The following is a 21,525-nucleotide window of genomic DNA, read 5'->3' as shown; positions in this document are numbered from 1 at the left end:
ATAATAAACTTTATACAATGAACCAGGCCAGTAATTCAAAATTTTAAAGTTTATACGTTGTTAAGAGAATAGTTTTACTCGAAACAACTTCTCATATGTCCCATGAAACAACCTTAAACGTACCTATGTCACTCTGTTTGCTTTTCAGCCTTGTATCTTGTGGACTGATCTCAAGAAATGACAACATTCTAGGAATTTTAAGTGCCCTTGAATTTTCCTGGAAAATCATCATTTGCAAAAGCAGATCAAGAAAAGAAATCCAGTTCCCTTTCCACTCTAGCATAACCTGTTGCACTGAAATCACATTTCAAACAAATAGCATCATGTAGCAATAGTCATCTGTTTTACGTACAGAGTACATTTTCAGTACATCTCAAACGTTTTAAATTGTATTGATCAAATTTTCATGGACTCGATCGAAATGTAATTGCATTACCATTTATGTCAGACTTGACAATTCCTCTGAAATCCGGACCGTAGTCGTAACCCATCAGCTTCATTTCCTGGTAAATGTCTTCTTTTCTTAGTACAAACTCTGTCTTTTGTTCGCTGTTCCAAACAGATGTTGGTTTGTCCGCCAGGTGAATTTCACCAAATGCAATTAGCCCGCCGTCATTGTTCATTTCAAACTTGTTTTGACCAGTCATGAGGGTGGTCGATATTCTCTCAACACCTAAAATGCATGTATGAAAATAAGAATGCGTCGATTCCAAAAAAAAAAAAAAAAAAAAAAAAATTGGGAAAAGCGAGTAGTCAATATATTATATATTTTAAAACATTGTTAAGACGCACAACATAAACCATGGTCAAACAAAACAAAATGAAAAGGGCATTCAATTACTCACTATGATCATCGGACAAAAAGACCGTTCGTTCAAATGAAACATTTTTTAGGACCACTGCAGTATCCCAAATGGATCTTCCGACGAAGCTGGCATATGCCTTCCAGGCGAGATATATAACACCAGCTGCAGGGAAAATACAATGACCATTAATAACATGGTCTTTCAGTATTGCATAATCCCCATGTATCGAAAAGTCAAGGTTGTGCTCGAAGACATTCGCCGCGCTTCCTCCAAAGAATTCCTTGCCTGTTGGTACTTGATAGCATTCTCTATGGTCCCATTTGACCAAAGGCGCCAGGAAAACATTTTGCGGATACTTCTGATGGCTGTTGGCTACGTGTGTGTTTGTTTTGAAATCAACTCCGTTTATCCACAAACTAGTAAATAAAATAACAATATTTCAATTGCAATTAACCTTCTTTACTTATTGATTATTAATTAATTATAAAGACATATAAATACAACACTAAACTTATATGCTGTATAATATATACTGCGTATCATATATATAGATATATTGGGGCTAACACAATTCAAATTATACCTTCCAATTGTTCTAAGAATATTTTCCTCGTTTTTAAGACAGTCTTTCTTCATGAATCCAAAGACATAGTTCTTGTTTTTTAGTGATCTTTTCAACAATGATTGAAGAAGGGCATGAGGTGCAACTTCCACTACAAGAGCGTCATCGGGAATCGTTGCTACTGCTTCATAAAACAGAACTGGGTTCAGAAGATTGTCCACCAGAAACGTCGGTGAACAGGATAGAATCTCAGGGCGTTCGTTGCATGGAACAGATGTCGTAATCCATTTACCTGAGACACGTTTTGGCTCAGGTATAATCTAAAAAGGTTGATACGATAAACGTTATATACATGTGGTTATAAAATGACAAAGCAGTGAACAGTTCGCACTGATAAAAGCCGCTAATGTTCTTTAACAATAAAAAGAAAGATCATGTAAAATCTAAATACACACAAATTTTAAAATCATTCTGAAAGTGATTTTGAAAGCGAGTCATTTCTTGAGGTACTAAAATAAAAAAAAATACCTTAATCAGCATTTCCATAAACGCATGTTTTACTCCGGAGATCAATGTTGAGTGAAAGGCTATGCCGCTACAATCCACTTCTTTCGCAAAGATGTTTTTGCTTTTCATATCACCAACAAACTCTTGTACTGTACTCTTTTTTCCTGACACCGTTACAGAATCTGAGGCATTGTGACACGCAACAGTTACGCCATCTGGGCAAATCGATAGTGTTTCCTCGACAGATAGCCCTGCAAATGAATAGCAACACTATCTCATTTTTAAAATAAAATTTTTATGAAGTAGATTTATTCAAACTATATTATTTTAGCTCATATTTTCTAAGAATCAGGAGGCTATACTAATCGCCCCGACGCCGGCGTCTGCGTCAGCGTCGGCGTCAGGTTAAAATTTAATAGCAGTTTGGTATTTTCACTTATAATTCCAATATCTTTCATTTAATTACTTTAAGACTTTAAAAAGTTGTTCAGGACCATCACATAATAAGGTTACATAACTCCATTTTATCCTAAATACAATTTATGGCCAATGATTGACTTCGGAACTTGGGTTAAAGTTTCATGGAACATCCTGTCAGATAAAAGTTTTAGGGCAAGTTGGGATTTTTACTAATAACTTCTATGCCCTTCATTCAATTTATCTAATACTTTAAACAATTATTGACGATCATTTTACAATAAGGTTACATAAAACCATTTCATCCTAAATACAAATAATGGCCCCTGATTGACTTTGGAACTTAAGTTTAAGTTTAACGGCACAATGTGTCCGTGCACGTGGCTAAAGATAAAACTGGTTAGTACTGAATAATTTTAGTTATGGGTTGACATATTTTACCATACTTGCTATATAAGAAGTGATTATAGAGACCTTTTATGTAATTGCGTTTCGGGCCCATTGAATCATTGTCAAAGTCACTGCTACTAAGAATAGAAAACCCTCAGTTGAAACTGAATCTCACAACGAAGTTCTTCTGTCAATCATTCATTATCTGGCTTCGTCGCATTGTGGCGCTTTTTGTTTATTTTTTAATTTGACTTTTTATTGCTTTTGATAGGGACATATTGCATCATTTTTGTAATTATTTCTAAGATAACGCGGCGTAAAGTCGAGCATGCTGTCCTACGGCAGCTCGTTTTTGTTAACGACTTAATATATGACATGGCAGTGTCAATTTATATTTGTTATTCTCATACCAACCTATTGCAGCCATAGCCCCTTTCGGTATGCACGTGTTTTCTATGCATTGTCCTCTAAAGAAAGCGGCCAGAAGGGCTTGCTCATGTGTCAGACATCCATCTGCATAAGCACAAGCCAGCTCACCAACGGAATGCCCTATGTATCCTGATACTTCAATCCCCAAATCACGTATCAAGGAGTATAACGCAATCTGGATAATAATGAAAAAGAAACTGTAATATTACCAGGGACGCAATTAAATTGGTTATCATGTTACATTATATAATCACTAACCAATGCCTTACCTGAATAAGAAGAATGTACATGAAACTAAAGGTGTGCTGGGCGTCGATAGCTGTTTGTACCGTCATAATATCGAAAGGATGCAACAAAATTATTTTGGTTATGACGTTGACCGACGTTAAGATACATAATTAATAGCAAATGGTTACCTGTATTGCAAGAATGCACACGAAGCTCTTGGTTGGTGTATCAATAGCTGTGTTCTCGTCGGTAAGAGTTTCGATAAGGCTAAATCCCTCTTTCTTGAGAATTTCATCAGATGTTTTCAAGGATTCGAAAACCATATCGATGCTCACCAGTTGTTTTCCCATACCATTCCATTGACATCCCATGCCTGTGAAGATCAGCCAAACATCGTTCTTCCTTGACTTCACTGGTTTCTAAAATTTATGACTTAAAGTTATTTAAATGATTCGTGGAAGACAATTTATAGAAAAATTTGAAGCCTGAGTTGGAACTTTAATCTAACACATACCATTTATATACTTTTGAGAAAATGTACAGTGCAAAGTAAATCCGCGATGAAATTTGAGTTTATCCAGACATACCACTTCTATGCTGTCCAAATTCGGTCCAATCGCCATTGCTCTGTAATTTGATTTCCTTCCAAAAAGGGTAGCTGAGCAGAACTGTTCATAATTGTAATTGTTCAGAAGAGTAAGTGATTCTCTGACACCGTTTTCTGTTCTGCCATTTGTGATCAGCAGGCGTTTGTTATGCAACATATTCGGCGATACTCCAGTCATATTTTGGGAAACCCTTCTGTCCTTGTGCAAAATAACATGAGCATTTGTTCCTCCAAATCCAAAGGAATTAATTCCAACCAAACCACCTTTCCAGGGCGTATTGTCTTTCACGACTTGAATTTTCCCGTTTACTAGACCTTCAATCTTTTTATTTAGATTTGTGAAATGTATGTTACCAGGTAAAACATTTCCTTCCATTGCCAACACGACTTTAAGGACACCTACCAAACCTGCAGAAAATACCTTACTGATACCATTCAAATATATTTTTAATTTTTTTTTACCAAAGTACATACTCAACATTATGATATATCTTGTCTGAGACTAGACATAAGAACTATTAATTTACAATCGGGTCTTTATCTTTTGTGATTATGTTAGAGCAGATACATCAATACATGTTCAATTACTTTAAAACATACCAGAAACTTCTTCTGTATGTCCGATATTTGATTTAACAGATCCAACCACCAGTTGACCACTTCTCCCTTCGCATAACACATCACAAATTGCATCGATCTCCGCCTTGTCACCAGCCTGCGTTCCTGTACCGTGAGCCTCTACGTAGGCTATCTCAGAAACATTAATATTCACCTCTTTGTAAACGTCTCGTATAAGGTGTACTAGACGTTCTTTTGAAGGAGACAAAATAGCTGCAAGATATATATAACGGGAAAATTAGAAGAAACCGGCAAATAAAAACAAATAGTGTATTGCATCTCTCTTGTATTTAACGATTGATGAAAAGCTGTTGACAAAACAATACTGTACGTATAATTGCAGCTTTATAATGCACAATGTACAATGCATACGCCAACATGTAATCAAAAATGCTTTTGTCAGTTGCGGCCATGAACTAAATGAATTATTTCATTGCTTCAGACAGCTGCGTGCAAAGATGTAATGGATGATAAAAACAGCTATTTCTCGGTTGACCACAAATGCATTAAAGCTAGATCAAATCATCTGACATTATTGAGATACCTTTATCTGGCTGCCCGTTGTTCATAACTTTTGATCCAAGAACTGTGGCATAATTTCGTTGCGCATACCCTTTCCTCTGAAGTAAAATGGCCACGACTCCTTCGCTTCTACAGTAACCATCAGCTGAATCAAAACATTTTCAGTGAATTAATGGCTCAACTATATTGTTATTGTTATTGTTATTGTTATTGGCTTCAATATGACATATTGATAAAGACATATAGGCTGACAGGCAAAACAAGGCCAATACGGCAACGACGTTTAAAACAATACGTTAATGAAACTCAAACTCTTACATTATGAAAGTCATATCATCTTGAATTATTTGTTTTAACAACTGCCCTTTACCTTTTTCATCAAATGATAAACAACGCCCGTTTGGTGATAGCATTCCTAACTTAAGATACTGTAAGGATTCTAGCGGGTTCAGTATGATTTTCGCAGCAGCAACAATTGCGCTGTCACATTGATTACTGCGAATACTTCTTACAGCGCTGTCAATGGCAACAAGACTTGAGGAACATGCTGTGCTTAAGGTAATACTTGGTTCTGGAAAAGTGGAAAAAGCAATATATAAACATTTCAAATTTAAACTCGTTCACTATTTATTTGTAACGTTGACAAAGTTGTTAGACTAGTGTAAGTCTTTTAAATATGTAGTAAACAAAAAACCCTTAGCTTAATTGTATCACGTGGAATCTGTTTGCTTAACTTCCGGTCCCTAATGAGTCTGGAGTATTACCTTGGAGCCCAAACGTATGCGAAACTTCATTGGACAACATGGAAGAATGACAACCAGTCATCTCAAACCCAGAAATTTCATCTGCTTGTTTTGTCCACGCAGTATGGGCGGCAGAAGGGCACGAACCAACAAATACCCCAGTCCGTGATCCTTTTAGACTTTCCATAGAGCAACCTTGAATTAGAGAAAAGACAGACTTTTATTAGCTGACCTAATCGGGATCTTACATTGGCCTTCAAACAAAAAATAATCAAAGTTGGTTGCAAAACACGCTATAGATGAAATACATGTACATATAAGTTGGATTCGGAGGAGTTATAGTTTGTGCCGCTTGCATAACCATTAAGAATTGTTTAAAGCGCTCAAGGTGACTTTATCTTTCATAAGACTTCCCTGTTTGTCGTTTAACTAGATTCGTACCTGTACAAATCGTTTATTTTTAAAATTCTTGTACGTACCGGAGTCGACGACTGCTTCGTAAGTAACCTCCAATAGCATCCGCAAGGCAGGGTCCATTTTGTCCGCTTGTGCGGGACGGATGTTGAAAAACGATGCGTCAAACCTTGATACGTCATTCAGTTGGCCGAAGCGAGGTATTCCGTAGAATTCTAAAACAGACATGAATGAATAGTTTGAAAGGACTAAGCTATTTGTCAGTTGGCAATCAAATATATATGTTAGGGTCGATTTCAGTTATGGAACTCACTATGATTTCGCATAATCATCATTTCAAATTTATTGATTCAGTTTTGAAAAGAAAGACAATGGCCATTACTACACATCAACTTAGTTTCAGATAGAAACTCAACAAAATATGTCATGTTTAATAATATTATTTACATAACAAACAGAAGGTCATGGCCAATGTGAAAACAACATTATGTTCAATTGTTACAAGAAATCGCAAATACAAAACAAAATCACAAATATTAATTGTAAGTACATAAATATAATGTACATCAAGCAATTAAGAATAGCACTTTATTATTGTGTTCTGTTTCCTTACTACAGTACGGTGAATAATAAATTATTTATACTTGGCATGTAATGAAATGTAATAGAAACATAAATATCGATATTTTAAAACAAATATTTATCCATCAGAAGTGTTAAATATATCAAGAACATATAAACTATTACCCATCCTATCGGGGTAAAATGAAATTAATTTATCATTTACAGTGTCAAAAACATACTTGATTTGGGATAGATTTCTGGAGCAAAAAGCACCTAATATTCATATCAAACAGCATAACAGAATTCCACGATTTTTCCATGCGTGTAAGGTTGTTTTGAAGTTACATAGTATTTTACCTTTATGAGCATCTAAATATAAATGAGCAACCATTGTATTATCGCATAATGCCTATACACAACGTTACAACGATAGATCGTCATAGGACCCTGTTTAAAGTCACAAGGCTAAAACATAAGATACACTGAACAACTTACACATAACGTTCCACCAACACAGACAGATCACACACGCATCTAACTACCGCTTTAAAACGGCCAGCCAAATACACGCATTAATCTACCGCCTTAAAACGGCCAGCCGAACACACGCATCAAACTACCGCCTTAAAACGGCCAGCCAAATACACGCATGAAAATACCACCTTAAAACGGCCAGCCAAACACACGCATCAAACTACCGCCTTAAAACGGCAAGACAAACTCACGCATCAAACTACCGCCTTAAAACGGCCAGACTTACACACGCATCGAACTACCGCCTTAAAACGGCCAGCCAAACACACGCATCAAACTACCGCTTTAAAACGGCCAGCCAAATACACGCATCAATCTACTGCCTTAAAACGGCCAGCCAAACACATGCATCAAACTACCGCCTTAAAACGGCCAGCCAAATACATGCATCAAACTACCGCCCTAAAACGACCAGCCAAACACACGCATCAAACCAAATACACGCATCAAAATACCGCCTTAAAACGGCCAGACAAACACACGCATCAAACTACCGCTTTAAAACGGCCAGCCAAACACACGCATCAAACTACCGCCTTAAAACGGCCAGGGAAAAACAGAAGTTTAACGAGTGAGGGTTTATAGTAATTACTTGATACTTAAAAGCAGTTTTCATTATTACAGTATTGCACGTAAATCTAAACTAATGTTACTGATAAACGAGGAAAAATGCGTAAAAGTGATAAAATATGCTATATACTATCTGCCGTACCTGTATCAAACCGCTGGTTTTCAGTGGTTACGAGATCGACCCCGGCGAAGAGCTTTTCCTTAAACTCTAATATGTTGTCACAACCAGGCAGGCGGCAGGAAATGCCACTGATCACCACCTCATCCTCTCCATTCCCCTCTGTCATTGTCAAAAGTAAACTATAATATATATTCTAAATCTTCATCTTTATGTTCCCTTTTTTACTTCTGATTTAAATATATATATAAATAAAGTAATATGCATAAGCAAAGGACGCATACAAATAAATATTGATAATCAGACACACAACAGTTAACATATATACAGATTTTTATTCTCAAATTTAATAGCTTCAATACAGTCATTCAAATCATTGGCGAACTGTCATGAATTGCCACGCATCCATGAAGGTAAACGATGAATTTATTCGCTTAAAAATATACTCCTCAAAATTACTCAAGGACCACACTTTGTTTTCGGTGTATCTTATATAGTGTCTAAGGCAGCAAATTTCAATACATTTTGTACATATTGAGTTAAACTAAATTTAGAAAGAAAATGAATACAGGAAAGATTAAAGCGAAATGTTCCGGTATCCATCCAAAATGAACTGATTATATGGGCAGGGAACACGCTAATTCAACATGTTCAGTTAAACTAATCAAAATGTACTTATTTGGCATAGTTCATAGTTTATTATGCTTTGAAACGCATTATGCACGCATCATGCTGATAGAAACAGAATAGCACATACGCATTATGCACGCATCATGCTGATAGAAACAGAATAGCACATTCCAATCCATTAAAACAAACTACATAGTGTAACATATGTTTAGACACATTGGTTAGTAAATCACGGTAGCGTAAAGCTTTCTTTGGAGAACCATGTATCGTTGAACACATGTGGCAGTAATAGAACTTCGCAAAGTTGTCCCTATCTTGCGGCTTAATAAAAATAATATTGATAGTAGCTGGGCATATTAAGAAGTATAGGCCCACTTGGTAGTGGGATTGTTTTACTCTAGATCCAATATGGTGCGTTTTGGCGTATATCTGAATCCTTTCTAGTCATAAAAATTAGCTTTAAAATGCATTTCACTACACTTTAGTTTTGTCTTACAAGTGATGTACAGTAACAGAACTGAAATACAAAGCTTAGATACGAAATTGTCAAGAAAGCTTTAAAATAGAAAATGCATATGAAATTGTTTACGATGATATGTCAAGGGTCTCAAATGAAATTCAAGTTTCCTGCTTTTGACTGAATCAAATTTGTTCATGATTTTATTAATGTCTTTCTCAAAAATATGATGGACACCAAGTGAGGATAGCCTCTCGCCTGTCATTGTAGTGCGAAGGTATGTCTTGATACGACTCATAGAAAGAACGACCGCTCACATGAGTCGGATTGTGCAGGCATGGTCAACAGTATCAGCAGTATAATGTGTATGCAGACTCCACCTCCTTACTTCCTCGCTGAGCTCTTGCCGAGTCTTGGGCAGCTCTGATTCATATGCCTCGTAGATCCTGTCCACATTGGCCGGCTGGAGACCTTCAAATATGGTCGGAATTCACCACTGAGCCTGACAGCGCTATTCATTATTCAGGATACGATTATCAATTTCTTTAAGCAGGTGGTCAATGAACACGTTAAAGACGGCAACCTTCCAATACCGACTCGGATCCTGTGTTTCACATTTCACCCTGTGTCTCTGTCTAGCTGCTTGTCGTGGCACAGCTGGGTTAATCTAGGTAAAAAACTTCAACATTCAATCGATATTGTTAATTGCCGAATCGATTAAACCGTTTCGTAGATGAATGCAAAGTACCTAAAAGCTTACCGCGTATATCTGAATTTTTATCTCATATATCAAAAATATCAAGAATATCAAATCAATATCAATATTAATATTTAGGTTATAATGTAATTCCTTGCTATCATTTGCTCTTAAATAAACTTAGATAATACTAATTTCTTTTTGTAAAAGAATTACGAAACTTTTCCGATTAAACATCTGGCACACAGTTTCACGTACTTCAATGGAAATTTGAAATCACTTACCAACTCCCACTTCTGTGATAACAGTCTGAGTTTAAAGTAATCTTTTCAGGATACACCAGAATTTCTGGGGTCGGGGTAAGGGGGAAACATGTCGAATGACGCAACCTTATATTGGTAAACAAAACCGAGTTGAAAAGACGTTCATTGAATGCGGTCGAATCGATATGTTGAACGGTTCAACTGTCTTTCAAAAATAGGCACTTAACTTATTACAAAAGAAATATCCTTAGCTAACCTGGAATGTTAAGTAGGTTTCAGCTGTCGCCCCCCTTACCTTTCAGTTTTTTATTGCAGATTTGGACGTTTTATATTATTCATTTTTGAAAACGAAGTGTAAGCCCGTGCCTCCCGTGCCTTATTTGCCTATGGGAGCTACGCCGTTGAAATATGACTTTATTTTGAAATGTATTCACACATGATCAGTTAAATGTTTTATTTTTCGCAAAGTACATACTATTGTTATTCGCCTTTTATCCAAACAAATATAGGTATATGTATAAGATAGTATTGTATGAATATGGAGAAATACCATGTACCATAGTTATAATTTTGTTACCCTGTTAAAGCATATACGTGTACTTGTTTGTTGCATATCATTCTAGATTTACAAAAACAAATATGTCAGATGAATATTATAGTAAGGCTTTTCAAAGGATCAACTCCATTCAAATTAATTGTAAACACACCCACATGGCTGACATCATCCGATTTCGATTTGTCTCTTAACATATTTTATTAAAAACATTTTGCAACTGCTATAAAGGACATTAAATGTGCTTAATAACTATAACGTTAGAAATTTCTCCATGAAACAATTGAGATAAACCAGTTTCTTTATGAGGTCCCTCAACGGATGTTGTATAGTATTGTCAAGCAGACAAAACAATTCGTTAGCTTTGTTAAGATTTGATTATTTCGATGGATTGCCCTCTCAAAAATAAATCATTATTTAATAGGGTACTTTTAAGGGCCAAATACATCCATTTAATATACTAAATACATCAATTAAATGAATAGCATAGACATATAAAATTGGATTGTATTTATTTTAATCATTTTTGTCATCCTTTGATGTTGATGCTAATGACATTTAAATGGACTACACCTGTTCTAAACATTTCACATCAGATAAATATTCCAGTAATTACATGTTCAAAAAAAATCATATGTACCCAGATTTGATGTGGTAGATTTAAAGCAAAAGGTTATTCATACGGATAAAAATTCACTGGTTTAAAGTGATACACCAATAAAATTCAAAAGGGTCACTCAGCCCGAATCAGACATAAACAATCTTATGGGACTTTTATGGACAAAAGATCTTCAATGGTCACAACTCATAAATTAACTTGTTACATGTGCTGACGTCGTGAGATATACAGCGGGGTAAACAAAGTGAAACCAATATACCAATATAGATTTTATTAAGATAACATCCTGAACATAAGTACATCAAATAGACATAGTTTTGATTCATGGCCAGTCATCAACATTTTGATTTGATATGACAAAGTCGAGGTAAAAGCATGGAATGGGGAATTTAATTTAGGGAAAGTTTCAATCAATCTTTAAGACTAAAGTGTTCAATTTGTGATATATTATATGAAAACCTGAATTATTTTCAAATTAATCCTGTAAAAATGTACTATATCAATTCAAGAGAACACACATAGCATTTAACACCAATACACTCAGACACGAGAAAATGATCATTAAAATATAGTTTCAAAAGAAATCAATATTGATATAATTTGCACTAATGAAAAACCCAACATAAAGTTCCCATGAGCATTAAAAAGTTGTTGACAATATAAAAAATCGAGAAATTTTCAATTCCGAAATAATGTCCTAGCCTGAGTATTTCAACTTATTACATATTAAAAAATAAACTATATATAAAAAACAACACCAAGAAATTTAAACATCAACAAAGTATTTAGAATAAATAAACTCAGACATATTAAATGCAATATTTTTTTTTTATGAAACTAAATTAGATTGTATTAACATCACACTGGAGTTTATTCTGTGTTTATGGAAAAACTGACATGTATATTCATGTATGGGTGGATGTAGTTTTAAAATGTGTGATAAGTCATCAACTGTTTATTCGAAATGACATGACAACTTTCACAACATTATTTGTTTAAAAAACATATTAGAGCAGGTGAAATAATAAATTTAAATAGAAAGCACCTCCAACTAATTTAATTAACATAAATGAAAAACAACAAATCATCTGTCCACTTACTGTCCAATCCCTAGCGGACCAGACGCGCTTGTCGATGCAGATCTAAGAACATTTCTTTCTTTTGGCGTTTGCGCTTGTGTCACTGGGAATGCGAAAGGCATCAATATGGAATTCCGGTCAGCGACGGGGCAATCAACCGTCCTTAGTGTCAAGAGAAAAAATGTCTTTTTCAAGAAGATTAATATTTATTGATGTGTGGTACTTGGAAATATAGGGATTTCTTGTGTTCATGTTGATTTTTGAACTAGTTGACATCATTGAAATTGCATTGCTGTTTCATGGGATGTTAAAATTGAAACAGTAAAGTAACATGCATAAGGAACGTTCTGACTCTCAAGTGTCAATATGACATGGACATGATGATTTTGTCTGCATTCTTAGGGTCGTATACACAAGGCAACTAAATTCAAATTTTCAACTTTATGTCAGAACGCTCGAAAACCTGGACATATGTCTGTCTAGGTTTTAAAACTCTGCATATTTGTGCTTCCACCGAGTGTACCAAATATGACGTTAATTGACACCACAGCTATATAATTGTTTCCATTAACGAAGCGTAGGAAGTTCTGAAGTATGGTGTTGTCAATTTCCTCTCAGCTAGGACAAAGATACCCAGTATGCATTTCTGTCCAGGAATGGAAGGTGTCCAGAGGATGATGCCTGAAACAGCAATTCTGTTCGGAACTAACCGAATAAATTTAAGTCATTTCTGATTCGTCTCAGTTTGCATTATTGAACTACGTTTATTTTGTTGTTTCTTAAAGGGACACCCTTATTCAAAATCAATACATACACATGTATAACAAAAATAAATTTTGAGTGATAAACCTTCAACCCCTTTCTAAATAATGCATCTATGGAAAATTTAATTACTAATAACAATATTATAACCGTGTATTTAATAGCTGAAAACGCAAAAAATATTAAATGATTGGTAAAATCCTAAAAGATTTTCTGCGATATACTATCTTCTTATAAGGTCGAAATGCCGTGTTTTATCTATATTTATTTCAAGTTAAACCCAGTATCTTTTATAAGAGTAGAATGGAACAGAACAGAACAGATACATTATTAAGACTTATACTAACGTTCATCGTCAAGTCACATAATAAAACACTAAAATATGTCATGTCATGAAATGTCTTTCATAAGAACCATTGTTTTCGACATTATTTCATCCTTTTTGGTATATTAAAGCGATTGTAATAAATGTGTTAAATCTTAATTTTGAGTAATAGTGCATCTTTAAAAGGACAGTAAGACTGCAGTTTAACAGATAAGCTCGAATAGTGTTATGGTTTTCTCCACAAGAGATCGATCTGATTACCTGTCCCGATTTTCACAAACAGAAATGTCAGTATATTGTGGTACTGCATTGGTTCTTCCAGCAAATGGTGGTGGTAACCGCATTGGTACTTTCAGTATATGTCGATGGTTACCGCGTTGACACGGTCAGTTAATGATGGGGTTTTCGCCATGGCACGATCAGTAAATGGTTGATGGTAATTATCTAGGCACAGTCAGTATATTGTAGAATAACATCCTTGGGACGGTCAGTAAATAGTAGGCTAACATCCTTTGCACGGCCAGCAAATGTTGGGGTAACCACCTTGGTACTGTCAGTATATGGTGAGTTAACCTCCTTGGCACGGCCAGTAAATGTTGGGGTAAACACCTTGGCGCTGTCAGTATATGGTGAGTTAACCTCCTTGGCACGGCCAGTACATGTTGGGGTAACCACATTGGCACTGTCAGTATATGGTGGGTTAACCTTCTTGGGACGGTCATTTAATGTTTGGGTAACCACCTTGGCACTGTCAGTATATGGTGGGTAAATCTCCATGGCACGGCCAGTAAATGTTGGGGTAACCACATTTGCACTGTCAGTATATGGTGAGTTTACCTGCTTGGCACGGCCAGTAAATGTTAGGGTAACCACAGTGGCACCGTCTGTATATGGTGGGTTAACCTTCTTGGGACGGTCATTTAAATTTTGGGTAACCACCCTGGCACTGTCAGTATATTGTGAGTTAACCTCCTTGGCACGGCCAGTAAATGTTGGGGTAACCACATTGGCACTTTCAGTATATGGTGGGTTAACCTTCTTGGGACGGTCATTTAATGTTTGGGTAACCACCTTGGCACTTTCAGTATATGGTGGGTTAACCTCCTTGGCACGGTCAGTAAATGTTGGGGTAACCACATTGGCACTGTCAGTATATGGTGGGAAAACCTCCATGGCACGCCCAGTAAATGTTGGGGTTACCACCTTGGCACTGTCAGTATATGGTGGTTTACCCTCCTTGGGACGGCCAGTAAATGCTTGGGTTACCACCTAGGCACTGTCAGGCAAGGTCTCGGGAGATATTTAAAATTGGCTGCGCCTCACCCTGATTATGTCTCAATTTAAAAGAAGTCAGATTCAAATTACATGTTACCCGTTGGTTGTGGGTTCATTTGGCGTGTATATCACCAGCAGTTTCCCATGTAGGGCGGGGATTTTACCTGGAATCGGCTGGACCGAAAATCAAAGACCCTGCTATTCTCCGGACCTGAGGGGGCTGGGTTACAATTGTCTGGTGCATACGTTTATCAGCTACTTGACTCTCACCAATTGTTCTTACTGGTATCCATAAATATATATATATATATATATATATATATATATATATATATGTTGTCTTAGCACTTTTCGCCCACGCCCGATTGAGCCGTCCAAGCGGGCCACCGTTTCGTGTTAACCATTTAAATTTCACGATTATTATCTAGCTAGCTAGTTAATAGTTGCGATACTTATTTGGTAAGATTAAAATCATAAGACAAATAACAGACTTGAAAATGCCGAGAACTGCCGCCTTATACTCTTTTTAATAGTGCTTGTTTGCGAATTCCGCTTAATCAAATTCGTGTAAACACTTAATTTTATTATTATGTACTTTTGGCTTCTAGCAGTAACTGGTTATCTAGTTATGGTTTGCGAATTTCATTAAATAAGTGTCATAATAACTCGTTAACTAGATAAGAATTGTGTTATCAGTTAACTATAAATAGATTTAAACTACTTGTTATTTACTTATGATTTGCGAATTTCACTTAGTAAGTTGTAACACGAATCTTATTTAGTTAACCTATGGTATCATTCTCTTTCTACACATATCAGTAAACTCAATATGTACATACTTTATTAAAATATGTTACCTTATACACTATTTAAGACGAACCGATAACAACGTGTGGTCCTTGGGTTATTTTGAGGAGTATATTTATAAGCTAATAAATTCATCATATATCGTATACATTCATGGAGGCAAGGCAAATCAGGACCGACATTCAGTTGTTAAATCACTCAACTGATTTAAAGCTATTCATCTAAAAAGTAATTTTTGGTACATTATGTTGTCAATATGTATATTTATACGCACCAATTGCTCATGAAATAAGCCGTATGAAAATAATTTCCTGAACTTATAATATCTTTAAACATGTGCCGTGAGCATGTGAGCATTGTATAACATTACAAAAGAAGGGGGAAATGAGAACATAAAGATGAAGATTAAGAATAAATATTAAAGTGTACTATTAACAATGACAGATCTCGTAACCACTGAAAACAAGCGATTTGATACAGTTACGGCATATAGTTTTAGAAGATTTCATCACTTTAATGCATTTTCGTCAGTTTTATTAGTTATAGCAATTCACATTTAAATGTTATACTGTTTTACAATAATCTGCGCTTTGTATACAATTGATACTGTCCCCAGGGTCAGAAAAAAATGCAGCCTGAAAGTTAATTTCATGTTTTTTGTTGTTTTTTTTTCCTTTTTCTTTTTGGAATTATTGATAAATATTTTGACAAGAGCGAGGTCTAGCCTGTTCTTTGTGTTTGGCGTTTACCCGTTGCCATTAAATGGGGTTTATTTTTAAAATTTTGGCTACTGAGCTTGTTTCTGTAGCTTGTCATAAAAATATTAGTACCCAGAAATTACTTTATATCCTCACTCAGTGAACACCTGTTTCGCTGGCTGTTCAAAGGAGGTATTTTGATGCGTGTGTTTCGCTGGCCGTTCAAGGAGGTATTTTAATGTGTGTGTTTCGCTGGCCGTTCAAGGAGGTATTTTGATGCGTGTGTTTCGTTTGCCGTTCAAGTAGGTATTTTGATGCGCGTGTTTCGCTGGCTGTTCAAAGGAGGTATTTTGATGCGTGTTTTTCGCTGGCCGTTCAATGAGGTATTTTGATGTGTGTGTTTCGCTCGCCGTTCAATGAGTTATTTTGATTCGTGTATTTCTCTGGCTGTTCAATGAGGTAATTTGATGTATGTGTTTAGCTGGCCGTTCAAGGAGGTATTAGGATGCGTGTGTTTCGCTGGCCGTTCGCGGAGGTATTTTGATGTGTGTGTTTCGCTGGCCGTTCAAGGAGGTATTTTGATGCGTGTGTTTCGCTGGCCGTTCAAGAATGTATTTTGATGTGTGTGTGTCGCTTACCGTTCGCGGAGGTATTTTGATGCGTGTGTTTCGCTGGCCGTTCAAGGAGGTATTTTGATGCGTGCGTTTCGCTGGCCGTTCAATGAGGCATTTTGATGCGTGTGTTTCGCTGGCCGTTCAAGGAGGTATTTTGATGCGTGTGTTTCGCTGGCCGTTCAAGGAGGTATTTTGATTGGTGGTCCGTCTGTGTTGTTTGAACGTTGTGTGACTGTTGTTGAGTGTATACTATGGCTTAGTCTTGTGACTTTAATTAGGGTCTTTGTTATATTTTAGTTTTTCTTGACTTGTCCCTGTAGTTTCCATTATAATATCAAAAATAATTGTCTCAGTTGTAATTTATGAGCAATCTAAATTGGACAACATGTGCCCTTATCGTACAGGAATGGTGTTCCTGGTGCATACTGTCATCGATGATAATAGTTCCATAATACACATATTACTATAAATAGTAACATTTTACTATTGAAGTTCGTTCCCGCAATAATGATTATCGTCTCCGCCCGTGAGATTATCACGGTACGTCAGGGCGATTATGGCACAATTGCCTGACGAAGACTAAAACGTGCACACTGACGTCATTTTTACGAAAATAAAATGGCCGCCGTATACTCGGTAGGCAAACATTTAAACATTTAAAGCTCTAAAGGGATTAAAATGGAACTATCGGGGCAATAATAGTGAAATTAGTTTACCAATAATGACACCTTCTGTCTTTCTGTAACGAGTACTTCCCGAAACCGTACCGGATGTTTATATTCGGTAAAGGTTATTAAGCAGTGAGACAAGGAAATGTTTTGTTGAAACGTTTTGGTTTACTTTATTCGCTGAGAAATGTTAATTATTCCAGCGAAATGGCTAGGGTCATTCAAGCCGAGATTCTTATGAAACTGCTCCTAGGCTTGTTCGACCCTAGCTGTGCTCACCTATTGAAATGAACATCACAAGCCGATGTAAAACAGGAACTATTTGAAGAATGGAAAAAATGCAGGCTTATTCTGAAAACAAGAACGAAAAGGTTTGCTATTTTGAATTCCAGTCACTCGTTATTTTTTGCAGCTAATGCCATTCAAAACCATTTTCTTATATCTCAGTTTTAAGACTTTCAGACTAGATGCTAATTATATGACATATCCTTCATAATTCCGCGAAATCATTTTTTAAAATCCATTTGAAATCATTGACAAATGACAAAACATATGTATTATACAGGATAATACATGGTTGACCATATCAAATCACGAATAGTTTCCCTGACGTTTTAAAGTGTGTAGTACAAAATCTTGCGTTTCTCTTACACATTCTCTAGTTGCAACCTTACATCCTTTATCAGCTGTAATACATTAGGATGTAAAGTTGCTTTAAAGGGACTATACACCAAATTGGCACCAAAAAAGTTTATTTCTGTAACACATCCCAGGCAATTATTTAATAAAATGTTTTACTCTTTGATATCGTAATTGTAAAAAATACCAAAATGTAAAAAGAAGATCGAGTCGGAGACCTGGTTCGAACCGGTGTCCCCAAAATTGCGCAGTCCAGTGTTGTATCCACTGTGCTACGAAGGCTTACCCTAAACGATTGGAATATTTAAGCTGTATACCAAACTTGGTAATATCACGTGATAACATCGACTAGCCAATCACGCATAATGAATGATTTCAACTAGGTAGACATACCTAGTATTTTTTTATTGAAAAAATACGAAAAAAATGCGAAAAATGAATTAATTGTAAAGTATGTGGTACTTCAGTTAGTAAGTTTCAATGCACTGTACACATCGAAACCAAGTTTATGTCAGTTTTCGACAATATTCTTTTTCGCTATTTCATAATACGGTATACAGCCCCTTCAAAGATTTGCACTTTGTTAATACCAATTCAGTGTATGATTTTTCCACTTATATTGTGATACAAACGTCTTCTACAACATTTTATATTGTAATATTAAAAGATGATATTCATATCAATAATGTCAATTTATGTGCATGTGCATACTTATGCTTATGCTGTTTTTGCTTTGTTTATACACAAGTGTATATTATGTTTAATATGGTTCATTTTCTAGTATATAATATGTTCTCCACATATGGAGGAAACAAAGCTCTCTATCTATAAAGAGACAAAGGAAAAGTGTTTTTACCTCTGTTTCGGAAGAACCATATGATACAGTAACTATACCAACCTTAAGTCAAATGTCAGACATAAAAAGGTGTTGGTAAAAAGCTTAAACAGTTGGGGTTTTCTATCAGACAACAGAGTCAGATGACAGCGATTCGGATAGTTCGAGTAGTTGGGATTGGGTATTTTTTGGGACTACATCTAAAGGCAAATCTTCTTCTAAGAAACACAAACATTCTAAAACATCTGGAATTAAGGAAAAGTCGGTTGATAAAGGTAAGTCTTCACAGATGCACCCGCATTCACAGCTTAGATATGAGTTATGGCACAGGGCATTGGTTTTGAGGACTTAAATTATCAGTTTATTTGTGGCAGGAGCTCGAAATCATTTCAGATTTATCAATTCCAGCATTAGAAAAAAAGAAATGGTCGAATTAATTTGTTATAGATAATCATTAATTTGAACTCACATTATACATTTATCGTTATAAAATAAGTATTTTTTATACTGCTGTGTTGAGAGAGATAAAATTTGGGGAGAAAAAATGGGGTGTGGGGGGTGTGTGTGATTAACATCACTTGAAGACATGTATTTTGAATAAGTTAAATCCCTTAAGAGCTAAGCGTGGCCGGATATCAAACCCACGTTCTCGTTCCAAGTTTTCAGATAATGTAAACAATGACGGTGATAAGTCTGTCTGGTTTTGCTCATTTTAACAAAATAACAAATGTACTCACAAAGGTAACCATTCTTCGGTGTATATGGGTAAAATGCGGATGGCTTAGCATATTTGTGCTGCATGTAAGGATAAGTGTCGGATTTAGTACGAATTCATGAATTAGTTTAAAGGTCTGGAAAATTTAACTTAACTGAGGGTTGTCGCTTCGAATTAATAAAAAGATTAATACATAATATTAAAGGGTGTTATTAATCCATTTTGGATATAAGGATAAGTTGTGTGTGATTTGTTAGAACTCGGGTTTCCAATTGGTTTCATTGGTATTAAGAATTTATTTCCAAGCATTAAACACATTTGGGAATATGAAAATAACAAGGGTGCGGAAGAATTTCCTCAACAGATTAATGACTATTTACACAAAGAATTAGAGTGTAAAGCCATTATTTGTCCTTCAAAAATAATCCTTTCAATTCAAAATTATTGATCTAACAATTGATCTCAGTTCAAAAACAAACTATTGAGGATAGTAGGGTGATTTTAGTGAAACTGGATGTGCAATAAATGAAATTGTTCCCAAGGATTTGTATTTAGGTGTTCAGGTTAATTTAGTTTTTCCAAAAAAATGATAGTTTTGTTAAGTTGGTTGTGACTAAAGGCAAAGGTTCAATTATGTACAAGAATGGAATGTCTCGAGCTTATAGACAAATAAGAACTGGTACTTCTAATTATAATTTGGTTGAATATGTTTGGCAAAAGCACCTTATCTGTGACAGCGGGATATCGATTGGTTGTAGCTCATCTGTTTAAATTGGACAGAGAGCAACATGTGCAATTGTTTGTTTACGATTTTAATATACGGGGTAGCAATGTTTGAATTATCTGGATGATTTGGCGGGAGTTGAAAGTGATGCCTTGTATGCAGGACGTGTGGTCCTGAGGAGTCGCAGAAGAAAAGTTCACCAACATCAGAAATAATGACATTCTTAGGTGTATTTTTGATAGTCGAGTCATGACAATTGACATTGCTTCTGATAGATTAAAAGAAATTAGGTTGATTAAATGGTGGTTGCAAAAGGATAAGGCACATTTGATAGAGGGTTTATCTGTGTAGGAAATATTGGTGCGTGTGTTTAACAAAAAAGAACCTTAGTGATTATAAATCGAAATAATTTGAGATAATTATATTTAAGACGAACCCATAACAACGTGTGGTCCTTGGGTTATTTTGAGGAGTATATTTATAAGCTAATAAATTCATCATATATCGTATACATTCATGGAGGCGAGGCAAATCAGGACCGACATTCAGTTGTTAAATGACTCAACTGATTTAAAGCTATTCATCTAAAAAGTACTTTTTAGTACATTATGTTGTCAATATGTATATTTATACGCACCAATTGCTCATGAAATTAGCCGTATGAAAATAATTTCCTGAACTTATAATATCTTTAAACATGTGCCGTGAGCATTGTATAACATTACAAAAGAAGGGGGAAATGAGAACATAATTTGAAGATTAAGAATAAATATTAAAGTGTACTATTAACAATGACAGATCTCGTAACCACTGAAAACAAGCGATTTGATACAGTTACGGCATATAGTTTTAGAAGATTTCATCACTTTAATGCATTTTCGTCAGTTTTATTAGTTATAGCAATTCACATTAATTATGTACAAGAATGGAATGTCTCGAGCTTAAAGACAAATAAGAACTGGTACTTCTAATTATAATTTGGTTGGATATGTTTGGCAAAAGCACCTTATCTGTGACAGCGGGATATCGATTGGTTGTAGCTCATCTGTTTAAATTGGACAGAGAGCAACATGTGCAATTGTTTGTTTACGATTTTAATGTACGGGGTAGCAATGTTTGAATTATCTGGATGATTT

At 35.6% G+C, this 21,525-nt stretch overlaps 1 protein-coding gene across 1 annotated transcript; it reads right to left on the bottom strand.

Moving 5' to 3' along the window:
* Positions 1-874: 874 nt before the first annotated feature.
* LOC128223505 (fatty acid synthase-like) lies at positions 875-8,198 on the bottom strand. Its single transcript, XM_052932783.1, has 12 exons — positions 8,054-8,198; positions 6,309-6,458; positions 5,851-6,024; positions 5,457-5,657; positions 5,109-5,231; positions 4,547-4,777; positions 3,927-4,354; positions 3,528-3,758; positions 3,097-3,286; positions 1,897-2,126; positions 1,390-1,688; positions 875-968 (listed from the first exon to the last, which is right to left on the bottom strand). The coding sequence occupies exons 1-12, from the start codon at positions 8,196-8,198 to the stop codon at positions 875-877; spliced, it is 2,496 nt and encodes an 831-aa protein (XP_052788743.1).
* Positions 8,199-21,525: the final 13,327 nt, after the last annotated feature.

This window comes from Mya arenaria, chromosome 17 (assembly GCF_026914265.1).
Source record: "Mya arenaria isolate MELC-2E11 chromosome 17, ASM2691426v1".
In the NCBI taxonomy this organism is placed as follows: domain Eukaryota; kingdom Metazoa; phylum Mollusca; class Bivalvia; order Myida; family Myidae; genus Mya; species Mya arenaria.
The sequence above is the reverse complement of the archived record's forward strand: the minus strand, read 5'-3'. Positions and strand labels throughout refer to the sequence as shown.

Excerpts from the sequence above, each read along its gene's own strand:
- LOC128223505 (XM_052932783.1), bottom strand. The coding sequence starts at position 8,198 with ATGACAGAGGGGAATGGAGAGGATGAGGTGGTGATCAGTGGCATTTCC. Across the intron at positions 6,459-8,053 it reads AAACCAGCGGTTTGATACAG|AATTCTACGGAATACCTCGC; the intron begins GTACGGCAGATA and ends TGTCTGTTTTAG. Across the intron at positions 5,232-5,456 it reads TTTATCATTTGATGAAAAAG|CTGATGGTTACTGTAGAAGC; the intron begins GTAAAGGGCAGT and ends GTTTTGATTCAG.